At 36.6% G+C, this 23,009-nt stretch overlaps 1 protein-coding gene across 2 annotated transcripts in view; it reads right to left on the bottom strand.

The window, feature by feature from the left end:
* OTOG (otogelin) overlaps positions 1–23,009 on the bottom strand; it is a 99,620-nt gene that overhangs the window by 46,539 nt on the left and 30,072 nt on the right. For both annotated transcript variants that reach the window (XM_069857689.1, XM_069857688.1), the window contains 9 exons: positions 20,296–20,339; positions 19,084–19,237; positions 9,735–9,842; positions 5,524–5,662; positions 5,141–5,275; positions 3,949–4,095; positions 3,149–3,268; positions 2,199–2,315; positions 776–932 (listed from right to left, as the gene is read on the bottom strand). In XM_069857689.1, the coding sequence (XP_069713790.1) occupies positions 776–932; positions 2,199–2,315; positions 3,149–3,268; positions 3,949–4,095; positions 5,141–5,275; positions 5,524–5,662; positions 9,735–9,842; positions 19,084–19,237; positions 20,296–20,339 (1,121 nt within the window). The remainder of the gene's footprint in view (positions 1–775; positions 933–2,198; positions 2,316–3,148; positions 3,269–3,948; positions 4,096–5,140; positions 5,276–5,523; positions 5,663–9,734; positions 9,843–19,083; positions 19,238–20,295; positions 20,340–23,009) is intronic.

The following is a 23,009-nucleotide window of genomic DNA, read 5'->3' as shown; positions in this document are numbered from 1 at the left end:
ATACTAGGCTCACATACCTACAGCTGTCTTTTTGTGACCTCTAGTGGTTACAACTAAGCTTTGTTGTCTTTCCATGCTCACACTAACACACGTCCCATTTCTATCAAAAATTAAAAGTAACCCTCTCACTCCTTGGCTGTGTAACTTTGAGCAACCTGCAAACTTTCTCCCTGCAACTGTGAAGTCAGAAAAATGCTTGTTCATTCTTTCTATCTTGCCCTTTTTTATAACTTCTTTAGGGAAATGACCGTCCCCTGTTAGGCCTTTGCAGTAGGTGCCTCAGATATTTTTAAGACTTCTAAGCATTGTTGCATAGGGATATTAAGGTACTGACAAAGTCCTGCTTAAAAACCTAATTGTTTTATTTCATGCTTGCTCTGAGGGCAGTAGTAAGGCAGCTCTGTTGCCTAGACCCTGTTAAGAAGTTAGGTCCTCCTGAAGATGGAAATTACTTGAGCTGTTAACTTTGTAGCTTCGCTTTGAGGGAAGCATGCCTATCTTAATATAGATTTCCCATGACTTTTCCTTTCACACCGTAGGACAAGGAATTAAAAATAGAGGAGTACCACCCACAAAGATGGAAAAAAGCACCTAATCCAGCTAGACCAAAATGAATATGGGAGGGCAGTGAGAGGCACCCACTCATCTTCCTACCAGTGTGGCTTAGTGACTCAGTTCTTGGCCCCAGTCAACTCAGTGCAATTGATTTTTCAGGTCTGGGCCTCATGAATGCAGACAGTGGCAGCCGCTGGCAATGCCAGTTAAGTAAACTTACGACACACTCTAGGGGACCTCCAGTCTACAGCAACTCCATGCTGGCAGCACTGATGGGCATATGCTGATACACTCGTACAGAAGCACTCACAGTCACCTCCTTGGTTACAACCACACGTATCTGTCAAGCAGTTTGAGTAAAACCAGGTGACATCAATCTGGAAATATAAATATTCGTACAAACACTGGCAACAATCACCTCAATACAAAGCTATAAGTCTTTCAAAATTAATATGCAAGAATTCGAAGTATTAAAGTTTTAAATTTAAATGTTTCCTGAAAAACATTAGAAACAGTTTACTAGAACACATCACAAAATATTGTACAATACTTAGTAACACTATGAAATCAATGACCTATTATGAATATGCACACTAAGATGTGAATATGAGCTTGTGTTTTGTATGGTTTTGTAATATTTAAACCATAATAAACAACAAACCAGCTTAGAAAAATAAAAGAAACTCTCTCAAAACTGATGACGAATCAATAAATCCTAGAAGTGTTAATGAAGTTAGATATATGTAAAATGTAAGAAATAATAAACTAGATGCAAAACACTTCTTTTCATGTGAGGGTGGTTCACTCTCTTCATATTATTTGATAATTTGACAGGTCAATTCGTGATTTTTCCCCTTAGATTATTCTGAAGTCTAAAGTGACAATATTTCAAAGAAAACTGTCAATGCCAATTCACTTGCTGAATTGTTACACATTCTACATGAAATTACACTTGAGTAACATTTACACACTAACAAGGAACTTGCTACCTACCTTACACAGTAGACTAAACTAATGTTACATTAATAAAAGTTCAACATCAGCTTCCGCTTTCTTCCAAAATAATATACAAAGCAACCCTGCAGGAGTCCTGGTTGTCTTTCATATGAAATCCCCTTTCCCCCTAGGAACCATTCTGACACACTCTTTAAGCCATGCACACAGTTTCAACACCTGAACATCTTCAGATACGTTATATTCCACATGTATACATTTTTCTCTAGGAATTAGTTCTTACCATCTGATACTGCCTAGAAGAAACTACGTGTGCTACGTAATACATAATTTGAGCAAAATAAAGCAAGTGCCTGTGCTTATGCAACTAGTGCTTGGGATGACAAAAAAGGTAACACAAATTTGGTGTAATTTTGCCTGTATTAATTACAGAGGAGACTAAAAGGACTATACATCCTGCAGAATTCTAAATTGGTTCTGAAGTGTCTTACTGTCTAGAGCAGCTAAGTGCAGATAGTCCAGTTAAACACTGACATTTTAGAATAAGAAGATATCAATTAGACTTTCTTTGTGTTCTCTTTTGCTACAGGAGTACAAGTTATTATTTTATGGAAGACAAGATGAAGAGCAAAGTTTCTCTCCAGTGACAGGTTCACCTTAACAACTTTCTATACAGGACAACAACTCACCACTGGATGGCAAGCTTCAAATGCTTCACTTAACAGTATTCCACATTCCTTCTTGGCAAATGGCTCTCTAAGGGGATTCAGACTGCATGGATTTCGAATGTCAGAGCTGTCAACACACTTAACCAGAAAGTAAAATCAAGGTAAGAAACATGTTTCATAAGCACTTTGTGCAGTTTTCTTTTTCTTTTTTTTTTTTAAAAAGAGAGATAAACAAAAAAAATAACTACATCATTTATGAAAGTAAAACCAGACTAAGATATGGAATCAAAAGGGGATGCATATCCACAGAAAAGTACACAATCTGAAGAAATGTTTCATTTTTCTGAGAGCAGCAAAACAACACTTACGTACGTATAGGTCTAAATAGAGCTGCCATGCAGTCCCAGTCTGCAGTTCTGTTACCTGCATATTCTAACTTCCATAAACAACAAAGATCACTCAGACATTGTATGTTTTCTAACATGTCGGAAATCAGATCTTTTTACTCCAGCTACTAGGAAGGGACACTTCTACGAATGCAACCAGACACATGATGTTAAAAAAGTTCAATTTTTAACTTTACAGCATATGGAAAGACTATTACTTCTTTCCACTGTTATGGCTTCACCGTTAAGTATTTCCCAGCTATGAAAGATCAGCTAAACTGGCTATATATTCTAAAGTAAACCCTCAATTCTTCCATTATTTAAAAAAATGGCTACTGTTCAAACATCTTTCAAAACATTCAGAATATTGTTCAGCATTTTTCTCTATACTATAGCACTGTGTAGAAAAAAATGGTGACTACTTTTTCTTAATGAATTATGATATCTGTAAGAACCAGTGATATTGCCACTTGCATTGCTGCATGATTGATACTTCCAGGAATTATTTGCTGATTTCATTCTAAATAAATTATATGATGTATTGGCAAAAAATCTACTAGCAAACTTATTAGTTTTACCACATACCTCAACAGCTGACCAGCTGTTTCCAAATTCTTGCGAGTTTGTTAACTCAAAATTATCTGGAGTCCTTAATTCATTTACTGTCTTCAAATCAAAATTTCCACATAATCCAGTCAATGCACCCTAGGGGATGGGAGGGAATGATATATATTAAGAAAAAATGTATGTATATACATACATATATATATATATATAAATAAAAACATATTTCCATGTGACACAAAACACTACCAGCCACAACTGTTTTCAAATCTTGCTTCTTAAGTTCCTGTCTTCAGGAATTAATTATAAATTGGTCCGGATTTGATACTTTCTGCTACATTTCAGTCCAAACAGTTCAGGTCTTTGTGATAATAAAGCTATGGAAAACCTTTTATTTGGACAACATCAATATTATTCCCTTTCAACTAAGTACCTCCAAGCCTTTGAGAAAGGAGCTGATCTTCTGTTCAGAGAAGTGGCTTGTTTGCTAGCTATGTGCTTTTTTATGCTGCAGCAAAATAACACCAAAATAATACTCCAGAATATAAGCAATGAGTACTGCAGGAGGCTGTTGCCTCAAGGATATTTGTTTCTGCTGTTACAGAAGGTAGACAGTAAATAATGAATACAAAAAAGTAAATGAGAAGGAATATTTTAATTGACAAGGTGGCTGAACGTTTCTGTCCTTGATTCAGCCACTGAACTCCTCCGTGATTTCTAACGCATTTTCTATTCACTGAATAATGATAACATGTCTTATTAAGTAAGACTTACATAAGTACTTCAAAGAAATGGCAATAAGAGTGTTGAGCTCCACTCACCTGCCACTGATGACCCATCTGGACATGAACTGTTGTTCTCTGATCCCAAAGAACAGTGATGTGTTCGTGAGGAAAATGAACAACAGTGAAAAATCCAGCTTTCCATAACTGCATTGTTTGTAGTTTGTCTATGTAACTAGATAAGCTCTGTTCAAAACAAAACAAGGCAATGTATAATGGAAGAAATGTCTCACAAAATGTTCGCTTAACAGGAAATGAAACTCTGAAGTAGAATGAATGACACAGTTCTTGGACAGAAGTTCAAAAACTGACAGGAGACCACCAAGAGATACATGCTTAAACAAAAGTGGTCTGGATTTTGAGCGTGAACTGTGTTGCATTTCCATGATTTTCCTATTTTAAAAGTTAATTTTATATGAAATTTACAGGATGCATAACAGCAACTGTTAATGGTTCATCTCAGAGATTAAAATACAGTCTTAAGATTCCTGATTATGATTTTCACTTAGTTATACATCTTTGCATTCAGAAGGTCTTAGCTACATGCTGGTTTTGAATACAGGTAGGTATAAAGATGCATGGAGCAACTTCCTGAAATAAGAAATTGCTTAAATATGTCCAGAGATTGCCATCTTATTTACATAAAGCAACGACCAGATTCCAAATTATTTGTAGCATGGACTAAGATGTCTGGTTTAATTACACAATTTCTTATACTAAAAGACACAATTTCTTTTCTATATCAGCCTATAAACTGTAAATAGTACTAAAACTACTAAAAAATACTAAATATTTACAGCAATCGAGTTTCCAGTCTGACCAAAACAAAAAAGAAAATCAGGTTGTGGAGAGCATACCAGGGACTGAAATTAATTTTTTACAACTCTATAGGAATATTCATCCTTTACATTCCAAACCACACTAAACTCTTAGTTCTAGAGGAATTAGCAGTTCCCACTGACTTCAGAATATCTGGATTTTTCCTAAGATGTTAAACAGCAATTAGGTCTAAACAAAAGAGCCACAATCACTTTATCTAACATTTTTGTTAAATATAGACAAGATTTTGTTTAAGGCTTCCATTGAACAACCCAGATATGATCAGCATTCACAGTAAATGTATTTACGCCTCTGCTGCTTAAGAGACAGTGAGATTTTGCTAACAAAAGGAAAAACCACTCAGAGAAGTACATACGCTACCTTCTGATCAGTGTTAAAGACTGAAACTTACAGGATTTCCAGTTTCATCGTCAAATATTAAAAAAGATTTTCCAACATTAATGAAAACATTCTTTCTGCAAATCATTCCAGTATTGAAGCAGTTAATATTCTCTACAATAACAGAAAGACTGGTTGAAGAAGTACCCTGAAGATAAAAAAGAAATGGTCACTTTTAAATATAGTAATATAAATATGTGTGTTACATAGTTCAATCAGCAGATACTTCAGTGTATAATTATTATGCCATGTATTATTCAAAATCTAAACAGCATGAAAGCTTAAAAAACAGAATGTAGGACTCTAAAATGTACAGATAGGAATTAAGTAGAAGGGTAGCATTTGACAAGTAGTTTTAAAATCCAGGTTTAGAGAGGCTTTAAAAAAGAGTCTCACCTTAACTAGGTAAACCTTACAAGTTCCAACAAAGTCATAAGTTAGTCCATCAAATGTTCTGTAATGCCGATCCCCATACGCAGTACACATTGATGGGCAAGGATGGAAGGTGCATTGAAATGATCCATGCTGGCAAATGCTGAAAAATGTATGACAAATCATGGTAATATCAACTGTAACCGCAGACAAATGATTACAGCTGAGAAGCAAAAATACAAAACACACAAGTATGATGACTGTGGACAGAAGCCTTTTTAAATGTTAAAAGAAGCAAGTATAAATTGATTCTCTAGGAAAAAAAAAAAAGTGCATATTGAACTTATGCAGTCTGTGTTAGAATTTGTACCTTCCAGAAAATAAAGACACCAAAAGGACATTTCTTTCACTGAAACAAGAAAACAAATAATGCCACCCAAAGTAATACAATTTATTGATGTGAGTTACTAGAGAATAATATGCCACAAGGCTAAAGCTTTCTTTTTCAGCATCTCACAGACCATTTGTTTCTACATGAGCTGAATCTCAGAATAAATAAGTAATGTGTCCTATTGGTACAGTCTTTATGCACCCTCTGCTTGGAAGTGAATTTCACAAAAATACAAAGGAAAAAAATTAGTAGCACTGTTTTGGTTCCTTAAAAGGACACTGTTTTGGATTGTCGGGCTATTATCATACCCAAACCCTAGTCTAACAGTTCAAGGGCTTCCAGAATAGTTCAAGTTCTGTCTGTGGTCACCTTAGTCAAAATGCTTTCATCACACATACACTAGGTGAATGTTCAGAACTTCATGAATTATCTTTGCTTTGTAATTGCCTAAGAACCAGGCTTTGCAGAACTGGATACTATGTCTCTTTCTGCATCACTCTCTTGCAATCTAAACAACATTCTCAGAAACGACATAAGATTTATGAATAATGGATAGAATTTCATTCCTTGTATCCACAAAACATTTTTTTAATTATTTTTTTATGTTTTTAAATCACCTGGACACTTAAGAAACGTTACTTGATAAAGACAGCAGAGCTGGTGTTTTGGTATAGCTTTACTATACACAGTATACACAGTTCTCAGCTGCATTCAGCATCCGTCCCTGCAGACAGTTGTACTGGCACAACACAGGAGACTATGTAAATACAGTGTATTTATAAATATAGGTTAAACTAAAAATAGCTTGTGATATAATTTTGGCACATATCTGAGTTTATTTTCAAAAACACTGAATTTTTAATTTCCTGATTAAATAAATGCTTTGCATTTTACAACTGGAGTATTAATCTCACTTATGGAAATACTTGATAAATCACTAACGTTTGGCATCTCATATACTGAAGCAACAAGCAGTATGAAGTTTTTTGTTAGTATAACTTTTTGTCAGTATAACTTTTCCTTTCCAGTTCACATTGCTATCATGGCATCAGCACACCACTGTTTTCAGAAGAGCAGCAATTATCTAGAAAATCCAGGCATCTCCAACTACTTAGCAGCATCACATTTTCTTCTGTTCCCTAACCACATAACTTGCACCAGCCTGGAGTAATTTGCTAGATTTTCAAGACTCCACTTACCCCATCATTGATTTGGCCCATTATTTGTGTTTTGTATAACTACGTATATATAAATACACTAAGCACATTGTTAAAATAAGTTAAAAGTATGACACGTGAAAAGCATTTGCCGTTCCAAAGCACAATTAGACAGCAGCAGGACTCATCCAGCTAACTCCAGTCACCTTAAAGTGGTACCTAAGGCAGGAACCTAATCAGGCTGATGGAGAGGGAGGCAAATAGAAATTATACTTGGACTGAAAGAATGAAAGCTGCTTCTCATGCTTTCTGTGAGATGGTAGATTTCAGTTTTATTCTTGGTCTACTCAAATATTCCTCCACACATTGGTCTGTTAAAGGCTCATGCAGAAACAGTTCTTGACATATAAAGAGTAGGAAGCTCCTTTGTATACATTCTTTTTCAGCAGTCTTAACACATTTACAGTCGGAAGGAAGGGCGTAGGAGGTACACAATGTCTTCAGTCCTCTGCACCATTCTTGTTTCATACAAAGTAAACTAACATTTAGTTATCAGAACCTACAGTCCTAGCTGGAAAAGCAGAGCTACTAGCACCTTCCAAACTTTGGCTAGCTTTATAAAAAAAAATATTTCCAAGAAGTACTTAAGAACACATAAGGCCCAATTCAGCATCCCCCAGAGACTAACCAGCATTTGCTCAATGGTCTCAATGTCTGACAGCAAACCAGCATAGCTAACTGCACCACTCATCATACCTCACACAGCACCAAAATACTGCTCTGATACTTTCAGTTAGTGTAATAACATTTTGTGTTTAAACTCACCAGCACATGCTAACAACTGAACACCAAACTTGGGAAACCTAAGCCCACAATTCAGACATACCCTGAAGCTTGGGCTGAAAATTCCTGGCACTGCATTGGTAGCTTTGCCAATTTAATTAATTACTTTACTTGCCATTTTACTATTCAATGGACAAATCAGATGGAGAGTTATGTTGCTAATAGTACATCACATACAAATAATACTTAGTATCAACACACACTATTTCTGAGTGCTACGTAATACTAAAGTCATTATAACTGCCTTGAAAGCCTAAGTGGGTTTGTTTGCACAGAAGTGCTCTCATGCTTTGCACAAGCAAAAATGCACATTTCTCTTGGCCTATGGAATACACTCCTGCATACACACACAGCACTCCCAAAAACTTTATATACTTTCTATCAAACAGTACTTGTTTCAGACTTCCCATCTGTCAGTGGACAACTGATTGCCAAAAAGCTATTATCACTTAATCTGTTTCTGCTTCCAGATCTGGAAGACCAGAAAAGCCATAGCAGCCTAAATGATTTGTAAATTAATTAATGGGCCTGGCCTCAGACAAAAAAGAGCGAAGGCTAAATATCCAGTGAGTGTCTTTCTGCCTGCACTGCTGCTGCTGCTGCCTTTGGTGAAGTCCCATACAGATTGAATGGGATATAGTAGTTTTTTTCTGATTCAAGCAATCCCACACCAGGTCCAATTGGAGAGGTCTTTGGAAGTAAAGGGGTGAATAACCCGGCTCGCTTTACCTGCCTGCCCAGTGGAGATGGCTTGTAAGTCGCTTCACCAGTCGACCAAAGGGCTACAAATATCTTCTAGAGCAGATACTGAGGACCTGACGAGAGGCAGAGGTAGGCAGTCAGCACAAGGCTGGAGGGGGCAACGACATCCAGACAAGGCAGTGACTAGTGCTGACTGGACAAGCCTTCACTGTACTGGGCTATACTGAGCTGTGCAGGCCAGGAGCAGTAGTTTACCAGGTGGCACCAGTTAAATGTTCCTGGTAAGCTAGAAGAAGGGGACAAAAGGAAGGAACTGCTTTCTGATGGGCTGGAGCCTACACGGCTACCATGGTATCTTGATGCTTGACACTACACCTGATTTTTCTGAAGCTCTGGTAATGCAAATCATGCTACTCAGTGCCAGCTTGCAACATCCAACAGTGGTTAGAGAAGAAAACAGGCAGGGACCATCAAGAAACAAGTCTGTTTCTGGATCATTCAGATGGGGTATATTTTCATATCTTAGCACTTGTAAAGCTTATTATCATGGTCATGTACCACTTTCTGTTGAGAGTGCTCAAGGAAACTTTGCAGAGTAATGTAGCTATAGGTCATGTGCCGCATTACAACACTGGAATTTTTCCACATGTATTTGAGTGACCCTATCAACCCATGTCTATTGGAAAACCTCCTTTAAAAGCCAATTGATTCATCAGTTACACACACGCACACAAAATTGGCAACCAATTTATCTGTTACTGTGCTCAGCAGATGACGTTGCTCAGTATTCTCCTTAGATTATCATTCTAATAGCTGTATACTTATGGACATAGGATTATGGTTTGGGTCCTTAGACTGCTCAGATTCAATGCTAAATGTGAAAATTAATAAGCAGAAAGCTTTAACAAATGTCACTTAGATGTAATATTTTAAGCATTTTACCAGTACTTTGGAGCACTGGCCATGGAATATTAATTTGAATTACGCTGGTAAGAAAAAAAAAATATTTTTCTAAAACAAAAATTCCCAAATAGATTTACCAGAATCTGGTATGAAATTTGTTATTAAAAATTGTAAAGAAATAATAAAGCCATAAATAAACAACTAGAATTAAACAATCACCTAAACAGATCTCTGCTTACCATGTATGACAGGAAGAAATTACTTTGTCACCTGGGAAGTATTCCTTTCCTTTCCATGAACATGGACATTCCTCTGCATCCAAGCACACATCCCCATGCTTAACAAGACTATCAAAAAAAGAACAAAAAATATACATTCGGCAGAAGTAACCCTGGTATCCAGTTACAAAAAATATTTTCCTAAACTTTTAATTACTAACATTATTACTATTAAAAAACAAGTAATACATAAAATCTTCTGAAATTGAAAAAGCACAATTTTATTAATAATTATTTATGAGTAATTCAGTAATTTACACCCATAGGTACCTGAATACTTTATCTTTTGTAAGTGACAGCACTTTGAGCACTAGCCTATTAACCACTAACCCTGTGAAGGCTTATTCTTTAACAAATAAATATTAAGGTTAGGGAAAGAAAGATTCCAGACCTCTATATTTCACCAAATTTCTTTAACTCAGCCAACTAACTTAAATTCAACTAAAGCCAAGAGATCTTCCAAGAGATGTGGGAGCCATCAAGCTCCTTTGCTCTAATCACATGTGCTCTTACTACAAACAATCAGCAGGTTATTTATTCTAGGAATTTTTAAATGAGGATTTCTTCTTATTCTCTCCTTTTCTTCACTTGATTTAAAGAGCTTTCATTTGCTGCATAGTTTTCCTGTAGTTGTACGTAGCTACACCTCTTGCTCTGTGAAAAACTTAATCAGCATCAGAAGAGCTATCCTGGGTGTACAAAATTAATTGAGTACATATTTCTGTGCACTTGGCACCTTCATGCAAGTAATCACAAATAAACTTAACTTCATTGGCAGAAATGTCTGCACAGCCTTTGAAGGAGATTTTCATAATAACACAGACAACCATATGCATAGCTATTTAGAGTTCAAGACTACTGCAATAAATTTGTGCTTACAATCACAAATCCTAGCATAATAGAAGAAAACCAAAAATGCAAAAAAAAAAGTAAAAAATATTCCATTAACATAGAAAGAACATATTAATTCTTGCCTAGCAAGACTAAGTAAAACAACTCATCTAAATTTTAAAGTAAAATATTTGTGGCTTTTAATAAAATCCAGAAAAAATGAAATACGAGAGTTAGGGAAAAAAAAAGAGATCTCAAACAGATTCTACAAATAAATCTCAGGAAACATACCAGAAATATTAAATTATTTTATTCAAAAAGCTATCTTTTCACTGAGCCCAAGAAAGTTGTAATTCTTCGCAAGACTGATTCATTTATAAAAAAATACAGTAATGCTATTGGATAAGCAATCAAATACCAATATAGGACCTAAATCTCCAATAACAGATAGAAGAACACCTCCCATGTAAAATAAATCTGCCAAATGAAAACTCTGAAACATAAATTCTTGATAAGCTACTGCAGTTTCTTTCACTCTGACTGCTGTAGTGCTAACTTGCTTTATGTTCTGTATCTGTTCCTATACAGGATCTTGTTTGATACAACATAAGAAGCTGGAGCAACTAACATGCTGGTTACATAGTACAAGGATTTTTTACAGGTACCATACAATCTACAGTTATCCTTGTCACTAAATGCTAAGTCTCAAAACGTATTTGTATCAAGAAATAAACAATCTCTTAAACCTTTTTCTTTTTCAAGCTAAATTTGTTTAGAATTCCAGTACGTCTCTATAATAATAGAAATTGTATATGGATTTTCCTCTGTCACTAACAGTTTTCTGAAGAAAACAGATTTGGCATTTCTGATGTTTAGCACTGTAATTTGGGCAAGACCCTGCACCGTGCACAAGAGATAGTAGGTGTGAGGCACATCTGTGACAAACAGAGTGATGACAATGTTTTGTTTCCCTGGTATCCAAAAGGTAAGATTTCATCATTCACTCATCATGGAACATTTTATTTACTCATATTAATAAACTGGTTATTTGCTTACTATGACTTAGATTCTCCTTCAGTATGTTGTTTACCAGATGGACATTCATAACTCTGTTGTTCTTCCTAATGGCAATGTGCAGACATCATAAAATCCCCTCCCCATTAGACTGAAAAACTGTCATTTTCCCCCAGTGTATGTGAAGTGCTCTTTGTAATTCACATTTATTTCAAGTATTGTGTCACTTGAAGACAATCAGCTGTGAGACTGAAATTCACACTGGTTTAAAGCTGCTCAGAACTGAACAGGACACATTCAGACACAAAGAGCATTATGGTGACAAGGTAACACTAACACGGCTAAAACAAGTGATAACAGCTTTCTGTCTTGTAAAGCCAAGCAAATGGATAGATTTCAATGATCTAAGAATTCAACACAAATACCCTACAGAGAGGACTTGCACAGCTCCTCTTTGAAGTATTCGAGTTTTCTTGATGCCTTTACTTACTGCCCAACCTACAATGAACTGCAAAGATACAAGGACAGCTATCATGCTTCACAACACTGAATGTTCACTTTCACTACCATCTCATTATTATCACCTCACCATGCTGAACGTTCAGTTCCATGGCTATCTGATTATTATCTATAGCTTTGTTCATTCACACACACAAACCAGTAAATAGTCTTGGTAAAGGCATCATTACAAGCAAGGTGTCACCTTTGAGACAACAAATACTTCCTTGCTTCTGCAAAGCCCACAAATCTGGATGAGAACACTAAAAAATAACTCTCCTGCAGCTTCCACATGAGCAGTTTTCAAGCAGTTGTGTATTGCATAGCTCTTTCCCCATGCCAAGTGACTTACACAGCCACGCATACTTTTGCACCAACAACAAATCTGCTCTCTGATGATTTCACTAATCTTCCCACAAAAGTCTCTAACAGAGTTTAAGGAAGAATAAAAGAATTAAATTAGCAGCAGGTAACATTTTTAATACCAGAATTCCACCACAACCCCCCTTACCTGGGACTTCCCTAACCAGAAAACAGGATAAACTATTTTTTTTAAAAACCACTAGATATTATTAACAATACTGTAGCACCTAATGGTTTCATTGTAATTCACTCACCTTCTAGACAAGGACAACTACTATATTCCTGCTGAGCATTTGCTTACTTGTTTGGGGAGCTTTTTACAGTCCACTTTTCCCTGCCTCTACCCTCCAGTTTATTGTAAAGAAATACTAGTAATTTGGCAGAAAGCTTGAAGGGGTTTAATATCCTTGATGTACCCTTCTGTGCAACAATTTATTTTGATGCTTCAACTGAGATACAGTCAGACCCTCACACATCTGCAATTTCACCCTGTATTGGGAACACCCCCTGCATTCAGCTTTGCCATCAGCATCCAACTGGTGCTAAGCAGAGAGGGCCTTAAAAGAGAAAATTCACGGAAGCAGTAGAAGCAGTTTAAAGATCAGAGGTAGGTGAGAGTAAGAGAAACAAGGGCAAGAAGTAGAATGACAAGGATTCATCTAGATTCCCACATTCTGCAACCTTTTCCACAGAGGCCTCTGAAAATTTGGCTCATCCATTGTCTGTGCCTTCTATGACGTTTCCATTCTATGACGTTCCTGCCTCCGCACACCTTCTACTCAAAGTTGTGGGCAGTAGAGGGAAAAATTATCTTGAAAGTCACAAGTGCAATACTCAGAGATGCATAAAACCTGGGTACAGGTTTTGCTGCAACATCAGAGCAAGTTAAGAGAGGGACTTCTTGAGGAACAGTCTCGACATCTCTCATTCTAAGTAGAAAAATACTATGGGAATTAAGCAAAGTGAGAGAAAGAACGAAGGTAAGACCACTTTTATTAGCATTTCCCCACCCTCCCTCCGGGATGTTTTCTTTTTTAATTTGTCTTGTAGGGAAGGAACACAAGTAGTGGGCAGGGACTGAAGACCATCAGAAAAAAAGGAGGGTTTAAAGCAGGGGCCTCTCCCACCTGCTCACAGTCACATGGGGGCTATAAGATGAGGTTCATCTTGAGCACTGGTAGCTCTCACAGCTGCATAAAGAAGTGGCACACACTGCATTGTCATCAGGTAGCACATATCCCAAGGCAAGACTGAGAGAAAGGAAGGCTGAAGTTTGTGTTTTGCCCCAGCCTATTTCACAAATAAGAATTGTCTGGACTGTCACTCTGTTGGTGTGATGTTTGGTACCTTTCTGTGTTATCTCAGCTGTACCTCATACCTACCATTGTAATTTCAGGGCTATGACTCAAAATTACTTGAACTTTGAGAAAATTAATTAGGCACACTGGATTAAAACCTCTCTCTCTTTGCCCTCAAATAGTTCCAAGAACACTGTAGGTGCAGTCCAGTGCTAAAATCTTGTAAGGCAGGACTCCATGGGAAAGTGAGATACCAAAAAAATTGCCATTTATGAATGGCTAAAAGGATACTACCAGCTGTCCTGATCCATCATCACTAGTTCTTCTGTAAACACTTCGGGGGAATGAACATACATATTTTATTAATTATACTTTTGACTAATTAATGTGTATTTGCAAATATATGTCCAAATAGATTCCTGGTATCTCAATTCTTAATCTGTAGTAAAAGAGGATGACAACTTATGTGCCAGATGACTAACAGTTCATAGCTGAAGCAGTTTCAATGTGGAAGATGATTCAACCAGAGCTGGTGGCTCAGTGGACTTATTCATAACTGCCAGTAAGTAAAACCATCATTTTTCTACAGGCAGATCAAATACCTGCTTGAATGGTACCAGACATTAAAAATGACACAAAACACAGATTCAAGAACCTCGACTCTTGTCAAAGAAACCCACAAGAACAGAAATATTCCATAACTACACTAATGGTACTTTAGTATGCAATTTTTCTGATTTAATGAACAAGTTAAAAAGATAATGCATTTTTGTAATAAAAGGAACTTCACAAATTAACTCCAGAAGTAACAGAAGTCTTCCTTCCAAACCAAATGACGAAGTTCAATGATTCTCTTCTTAAAAGCAAATGGAAAAACAGGAGGCAATATGAAAAGGTGCTCAAGAATCTGAATGATACTGCTGAAGTTTTATTGTGAACTGAATATAGGTACAGAAAAAAAAAAAAAAGAGATTTGTTTGCAGCTACTGTAAACCAGGAAGTAGGAGACCAAGAGGGTTTTGGAAGTATCACAAGAGGAAATAAGGAGCACTTCAAGAGAGCAGCAAGGAGAGGATGGGAAAGAGTTGGGTTGTCTTGTCATTGTACTGCAATGGAGGTATTATATATTTATTCTTTGGAAATGGTTCCACCCCTTAGCATGCTGTAATTCTATAGCCTTCAGAAACAGAACCCAATGTGGATAAATACCAGTTCCTGATGCACTCAAATACAGGAATGTAGATGTAGTCTTTGTAACAGAATTGTATTTTCCTGAGGAAGTAGTAGAGTACATAGCCAGGATGGCATCCCCATTGGGGTAATCTTCGTTTACCTGGAAAACATTATATCTTTCTGACACGCCTCTCCAAAACTGCCTAAACCAGAAAAACAAAACCCCTAAAAATATTTAGCATGGTAGCAGCAGGAGAGCCATCCAGAAAAGAGGTTTTAACAAAATACTACTTTTATTCTCATGCTAATAATAATAAATTCCAAGCTTTAAACTGAGAGGCAGTAAGTCTTTTGAAAAAATGATACTAAACATACTAGAAGGACAGGACTTTGAATTCATCTAAGGAGACATATTATAAGCCAGAACACAGTCAAGGTAATTACATTCTATTACAAGTCAGTTTTCTAAAAGTAGTTGAAACTGACTTGCGTTCTTCCCCCACTGTTAGTTTCGGTTGCCTATAGACACATTTATAACATGACAAAATGAATGTTTTGTTTGTGTAAATAAGAAAGTGATGAATTTTCTTTTCTTAAGAAAAACTTTCAAGAATGCGTTTAAGCTCCTTACATGTTATTTGATACAGTACCCCACCACCAAAATACAGTGACAATTTAGAGTTTTTGGAGGTAAAACCTGGCATAATATTCCTTTGTTAGTTACAAAATTTCATTAAAATTATAGGACACTACAGCTTTCAGTTTACTACCTTTTCATAGCTCTGTCCTATGAGGGCAAAATGGGATGCAAAAAAAAAATCCAGACCTAAAAGCTCTTATTAGGTTAAATTGGCCCCAATTTAGTAGAGTCCAGGTTCAGCACAAAAGACAGTATTCTCTGTCATAAATGATAACAGTTTTCATTCCAGAGATAACATTTATTAAGTCCAGAGATGAAATCTTGTCCTAGCACACTGGAAAACAGTGCATTCGGCCTGGAAAGGCCATTTGACTCCACAGCACTCATTTAAGAGAGAAACTGAGGTAGATTTTGGAACACTAGCATCAAAACCTGGTCTTGAAAGAGTTTGTGAAGCCATAATGATTGTAACTCAGTGTGCCAACACTGAATTGTTTGGAATCTGGAAAAAAAAGTTGCATATACAAGAAAATTGAAATGTCAGTTAATTTTTTCTACTCTGCGATGTGTCATCCACAAGCCGTGTCTACAAAGTCTATGGCTGTAAAGTGTAAAGTTGGTGAAAAGCGATGTTAGCTTTTTGCGGGATTTTGGTGGGCTTTTGTGGGTTGGGGTTTTTTGTGTGTGTCTTTATTCATTTATGTTTGGTTGGTTGGTTTTTATGGATGGGTGGAGGGGAGCAGGCAGAGAAAGAGGGATTGGTATTGTTTTTCCTAAATGTACATAAAAAACATTCTCAGAGATGCTCTTAAAAAGGTGGCTCACACAGCTAAAGACAATTAAAGCATATAGTGGAGGGGAATAAAGAAAACATTGAGACAGCAATGCCATTTTGTATTCTTGAGGTTCAAATAGACTCACAGACTACAAAAATAAAAAAAAACCACTCTCAGAAAAACGGAGCAAACTATTTCAAAATGGTATATAAGTGTTCTTATCACACTTAGAACTATGATCTCAAAATCTGTGTTCTTGGTCATTCCACACTGATGCTGCTTTTCTTTTTAAGGACGGTCTGTTGACATTGTTCTTTTTTAATTATATATACTCAATTCAACAAATCTGAATCCATTCTTCATTTTATTAACATTTTTTCTTGGTTATTTGAGAGCATCAGCTGAGACCAGGAAGCAAGAAGCAGAAACTACCCGTTCAACTTTTGTCTTCACCTTATAACCGTAAAGATATATTTGTCCTTTTTTTAGACCATGAAATGCTATTAGAACAAGCACTACTTAAAATAAATCCATCAGGAACACAAAATTGATAAATATAATATTAGTGCAGGTATTAGAATTCACTGGCTGAATCCTGGATGTGCAGCTTAGCTGGACTGAACTAATGTTTAGTTCTTCCACCTGAAAAACACTACTGCTCCATGAGGAGGCAGAGCTGTTCACATTACTCAGTGTTTTACATTCTCTGATTTCTAATATTTTATATATACTAAAAAAACCAATTACCTCTGATTATTCTGAGAGTTCTGAAGAGAGGGGCTAAATGGCTTTTTTTAAAAGCATAGGATTCATTATATCAAGTAGAGCCCGCATCTTCTATATGATGATCCACAGCACAGATAAACTCATAGTATTGACACATTCTATTTCTCAGACCAATTAATATTTCAGAAGGATTGTCAGGTAATGCTTCAACAACAAATCCCGTGTTAAGTGTTCAGTCCTTTTTCACTTCTGTGTGCCTCCTTCAGGACCATCTTAATCACTTTTAAAACTATTTCAAATAAGAACATAAATATGCAGTGTAGGACCACTAGAGCCAAATATTTAAAACACATCAGGATTAGCAAGCTTGCAAGTAAATACAACGGAAAGAACTGAACAGCATTTACAGAGATTCTCTATTTATTTTAAAACAAATACAAATGATTCTCAGATTACACCTTATATTCCAAAAGTGCAGTTTGTGATCATGAAAGCAAGATGCTGCCATATTACATTTCACATGAAAGGACTGGAGCAAGCTGGACACTTGTTCCATTGCCTTTTGAGGAAGTGTTCCTCAGCCACTGCATAATCACTTCCCTGTCAGTCAGAACCTTGCTGAATATGTTAAATACATAAATACAAATAAGTACTTTGTAATTTTCACCTAGGCTTGTGACCCCATTCCCTAGTTTTACCTTAAGCACCAAGGATAAACCCTACAAAAAAAAATAATCCTGTCCCCTGAAAGGAAAAAAAAAAAAACACACACAGAAACAAACAAATAAAAGTTGCTGTTTGTGCCAGTATTAACACAAGTGAATTAAGTTTGCTGAAGTTATAGTAAATACAGAACTTTTTAATTTTGTACTTTAGTCTCTAGGAAATTACAAAACTCTGCCTCTTGTAAATATAGAACTATATTATCAGATCTTTGGGATCATCAATACTTGACACTGAGCCTTCCAACGCTAAAAAACGTTCTCACTGTCTAAACTCCAGAACTAACACCAGGATGCAGCAAAACATTCACAGTCTCAGAGGTCATGCACAGCAAAATACATCATATAAACTTTCTATTCTCTGCTGAACTGCCTGCAATACAGTGCTGCTGAAGGTAACCACTAGCTTTGAAGGGTAGTGGCCAGGTCCAACAGGATCAGCTTTTGCAATTCTGAAAATGTCTGCCTCCAGTTATTTGAAAAATCTCTTAGCACTACACTTTTTCACCATGGTACCATACTGTGAGTTGGATTAATCACAGGTTCCATTCCCTGTGAACAGTTTGACATTTCATGTTTCTGCATGTTAATGTAAAAAAAAAAGAAGTCTGATTAGCAATCTCCTACCATGACACTGAAAAATCTACACATAAATGAGTATGAGTCCACAGACACTGTACTAAAGCCATTTAGCCCCCCTCTTAATAGAGGAACTCTCAGAATAACCAGAGGTAATTATTGTTTTTAGTATATATAAATACATATTTGCTATTTTTATACTCAAAAAAATCTCTTGGTAGTACAGTGCTTGAATGCTCATCTGTACATTTTCCATATAAAACTGAGACTTAAAATATCCTCTTGAGGGAGAGAATACTGAAAATAATGCTTAGGAATGAATAAACATGCCTCTCTCAGTGAAATGTTGAAATAAGAGCTTAGGTATCTGAAAAAATTATCCAAGTAAACATGATTCTGTTGTTGAAATCAAATTATTTCAACACCCTTTCTATGTTCCTTTTAATTTGTTTTGATTTTTGTGAGGTATTAGACCTTTGCCTCCACCTGTCTCTTGGTTTACCATTTCCTATGCCTTCAACAGCCCATATTGTTGCATGGTAAGACTTCACAAGTTGGATGCTCATCCCTTGACACCTCAAATTCTCCAAGTAGAAATGTGGTATGCCCTCAGCAAAATTAATAACTCAATCACAACTGAAGGTGGCCATCTATGTTTGTGCAGCATAAGATTCAAATCTGTCTACTCACCCCAGTGGGCAGACACAACCTGAAACACAAGGAACGTGTGCTGAGAAAGGGAGGTTTAGCAGCTGATTCCCACAAGTTCTCTCTCTGCTGAGTTCAGGATCGACTTGTGGGTTACTGCAGTTGATATAAATCTGTCCAACTGGGCAGCTGTGTGCTGAGGGAAAAAAATTACAAACATATTAGCCTTCACACCTGAAATTTTGTATTCCATAAAAGCGTGCAATGGATTTCGATAGAGAACATGTAGTGCAACAGTGCAACATCCAGTAATACCAGTAACATCCAATTGCCTGTCTCGCCTGGATATAGTTAACTTCACAGAACCTCTATAAATCTCATACAAAATACGGAAATTAATATGTCCATCTAGTAAAGGACATGATTTTCTAAACAGTTAGGCAGGAATCAGCCCTCCAAAGCCGAAACGCAAAGTACTACCAACGGAGAAACAGATAGCAACAGAAAGCAAAAAACATCAAGAAAAGGTCTGAGAGCTAGATGTGACTTTCTGTGGCATAACCACTGACTATGAACCCAAGAAATCTACCACACAATGGCTTTTGAGTTGTGCTGAGCACACTATGTATATGTAACAGAAACGCCTGAGGTGGTGACAGTGTTTTAACATGTTTTTTGTTGGTTGCTGGGATTTTCATCATTTATTAGGGAGAAAGGTTCTGAATAATTGTCAGATCAGTACAACCACCACCTTCAAGTGCATAGGGAACAGATTTCTGCAAAAGGCCAGAAAGCTGGCAATTCTAAAACTGAGTGTTACATAAAAGCCTTTGTCACTGAAGTAAAGAGCATCATAACAAGAGTACGGACCATAATACTTAATGACATAAAAATATACTGTAATAGAAAAAGCACTTATTGACATTCTTTTTGCTTAAGTATGACAAAAGAAATGTGGGGGGTTTTCCATATTTCAGCTTACTTGCATCAGCAATCTAAAAAAAATAGTATTTAAAGCACTAGGAAAAAAAATTGTTCAGATTTAACAGTATTTTGGAGAGTTATGCTCCTGCTTTGCACTAGCATTTCTTTCAATTACAGAAATACATAATTTCTAAATTAAAGATTCTCTCCTGCAAGTTATTTATTTTTACATATTGTCTAATCTTCTACTACAGATAAGGGGTTCAACAGAGCTTGAAGGACGTATATCATTGGACTTGAAGTACCTTTACCCTCTCTCTCTTCACTCACCTATTATGTTGTTATCACAATTCATTACTCCATCCTTGCAATGGCTGCAATAAAAACACATGAAGATGCAATGAGAGCCAGGAAGATCTGAAATATTAATATTTTCTGTTTAATAACGATGCATGCAGTACGAGTCAATACAAAACAACGTTTGCACTGAACATTAGAACAGCAAACGCTGAACATTAGAACTGTGCATTGCCTTAACACAAAGAATATTAATTGCACTTCAAACTTTCGCTTTCTACATAACATTACTATGAGTTTAAATACGTCAGCCTGGGCTGACATAAAAATACATACAGAATTACACCACTATACTGCTCCCAAAGACACCACTGCAGGAAGAATAAACCAGGTCCTGTACATGACAGAATCAACACCTACAACAAGAATGCAAGGAGCAATAGCAACAAAACAAAACCAAACCCTAAACATGCACACAAATATTTTACAGCAAGCTCTGGGTAGGTATTAGTAATGCTTCATTTTCCTCACCATCAGCTTAGAACTCTGCTGAAAACCAAGTTATCAGTTTATGTGAAAATACTGGTGATACCAACAGTTATTAAGTTATCCCACAGCTGAAGGCAATAGAGTGTTGAATGTAATACAATCACAAGCTATTGTGACTGCAACAATTTTTTGTACTGGAGTGACTTTTTCCACAAGCAAAACAGTGGATTGATAAATTTGTCTATTCTCAGCCTCTGCTAACAGATCATGAAGAAACTATCCATCCAAAAACATCTCACAGTATCATGAATTTCTGTCTCATTTATAGCAAAAAAAAAGTTTCGATTATTTGTGTTTTCTTGGCTCACAGGAGGAAACAGTGTTACAGTTGCTGATTTTTATCCTCCCACTGTCTCCAACTAACTTTGTTTCAGCAATATAAGAATCCAGAACAGCAATCCACTGTGACTATTACCAGAATCAACTGGAACTACAGTTCATAACCACAACCTAAAAAATTCAAGTAAGTCTGTGCTAATAAAGATTCAAACCAAAAATTTTAAATTAGCATATCATAAAGCTTGCAGTATGTACACCCATTCACATATGCAAAATTTTACACAGGCAGGAACAGACAAAACATGTTTCCCCTACATGACACCGTTCAGCAAATAAACATGCAAACTGCACAAAACACAAGCCTAGCAAGACACTGTATGTAGGGAAGCATGAAGCAACGTAACATTGTCTGTTCCTGTCTAATTCCAGCCAAAAATAGTCCAGTACTTTTATAAAATGGCAACAGATCTCACAGCAATTCATTGTCAGGAAAAAACATAGCAGCGGTGGCTTCATTTCAGGTCTTGTGCTTCATTAAAGAACCTGAACCCATGAACTCCGGAACTATTCTCCCACTCTTTTGCAAGAGCTAAGACATATCCAGTACATGTACTGGTAGTCAGTAGATTCAGAACCAAATCCTGTACGTGCTACAGCCACTCTGCTGTCATGTTTGGAGTTGTGTATGTACCCCAGAGCACTGCAGGAAAAGCGCTCAAGGACTTCACAGGATAACAGCCAACAGATAAAGCAGTACCAAAGGGAGCCAATAGGGTGGCTACTCAAATACTAATAATACGGGTATCACAATAAAAATATTTTAAAGAACTGTTTGAAAACAAGAGAGCAGAAAGGCTACTCCATAGACAAGTGTAAGAAGAAATTCCAGTTTGGAAGTGTAAGTTTTAAGAGGAAGCAACTGAGAAGGAAAAGGATAGAGAGAGCGTAATAAAGACCTTAATTGTTTCTAATAAAAACACAGTGACACAATATACTGTTTGTACCCCCAATATACTGTGTGTATTTTTTCCAGTTCATCCACACATATAACCCTACATGAGTCCTAAAAGAAATTCAGAGGAGCTGACAGCCTGCACCTCCACGTTTGAAAACCTTTCCTTCCAACAAATCTGTATACAGCCTTGTTAAAACGTGGCTAACAAAAGTCATGACTAAATAGGAGACACAAGTCTCTTATTTTATCTTAAAGACTAGTAACTGTAAATCAGTAAATACATTTTAATTAACACATTCACATGAAACAAACTGCCAGATCCAAATAACTCCACTGAAATCAACAGAAAGGTGATCTTCATTTGTAGCAGTTTCTAAAAAAGTACATTTGTGGATAATCACATGATGAATGTGCATTCAGTCACTTATCCACCATAGTGCTCAGCATAATTAGCTAAACTACATCCTTGAGGAGAAGGATGATGCACAATGGTTGAAGAATCTACAGGAGAACCCATTCCCATGACCGCCAATGCTGTTTGGCATATGGTCTGTGAACAAAAATATCCAGGAAAGCAGGCAACAGAGCACACAGACTTTGCGCAGCCTCACACGCAGAATGGGTTGCCTGGTACTCTCCAAGGAATCTGCCCTAAGGTAAAGATACACTAATGATGACCAAGATATAGATTTACAATGATCAATATTTATGGATGGTAGCCTACAGACAAAAGTGAGGGTGTGAACAAGTGTGCGTGTTTACTAAGTGTCCCTATTGCAATAGCTGTTTGACAATATTGATCTCTTACATGGCCTTTACAATAAACCAAAGTATTACGCTGACCTATCACAGACATGATTTGGTCTGTTCTGCTTTTAACTAAATGCTGTAACAACTGATACAGGCAGTGACAGTTCAAACACTACTTCAAAACAATGTATCCTGAGAGGTTGATTTTTACAGA

The sequence above is a fragment of the Phaenicophaeus curvirostris genome, chromosome 5, assembly GCF_032191515.1.
Source record: "Phaenicophaeus curvirostris isolate KB17595 chromosome 5, BPBGC_Pcur_1.0, whole genome shotgun sequence".
Classification (NCBI taxonomy): Eukaryota; Metazoa; Chordata; class Aves; order Cuculiformes; family Cuculidae; genus Phaenicophaeus; species Phaenicophaeus curvirostris.
The sequence above is the reverse complement of the archived record's forward strand: the minus strand, read 5'-3'. Positions and strand labels throughout refer to the sequence as shown.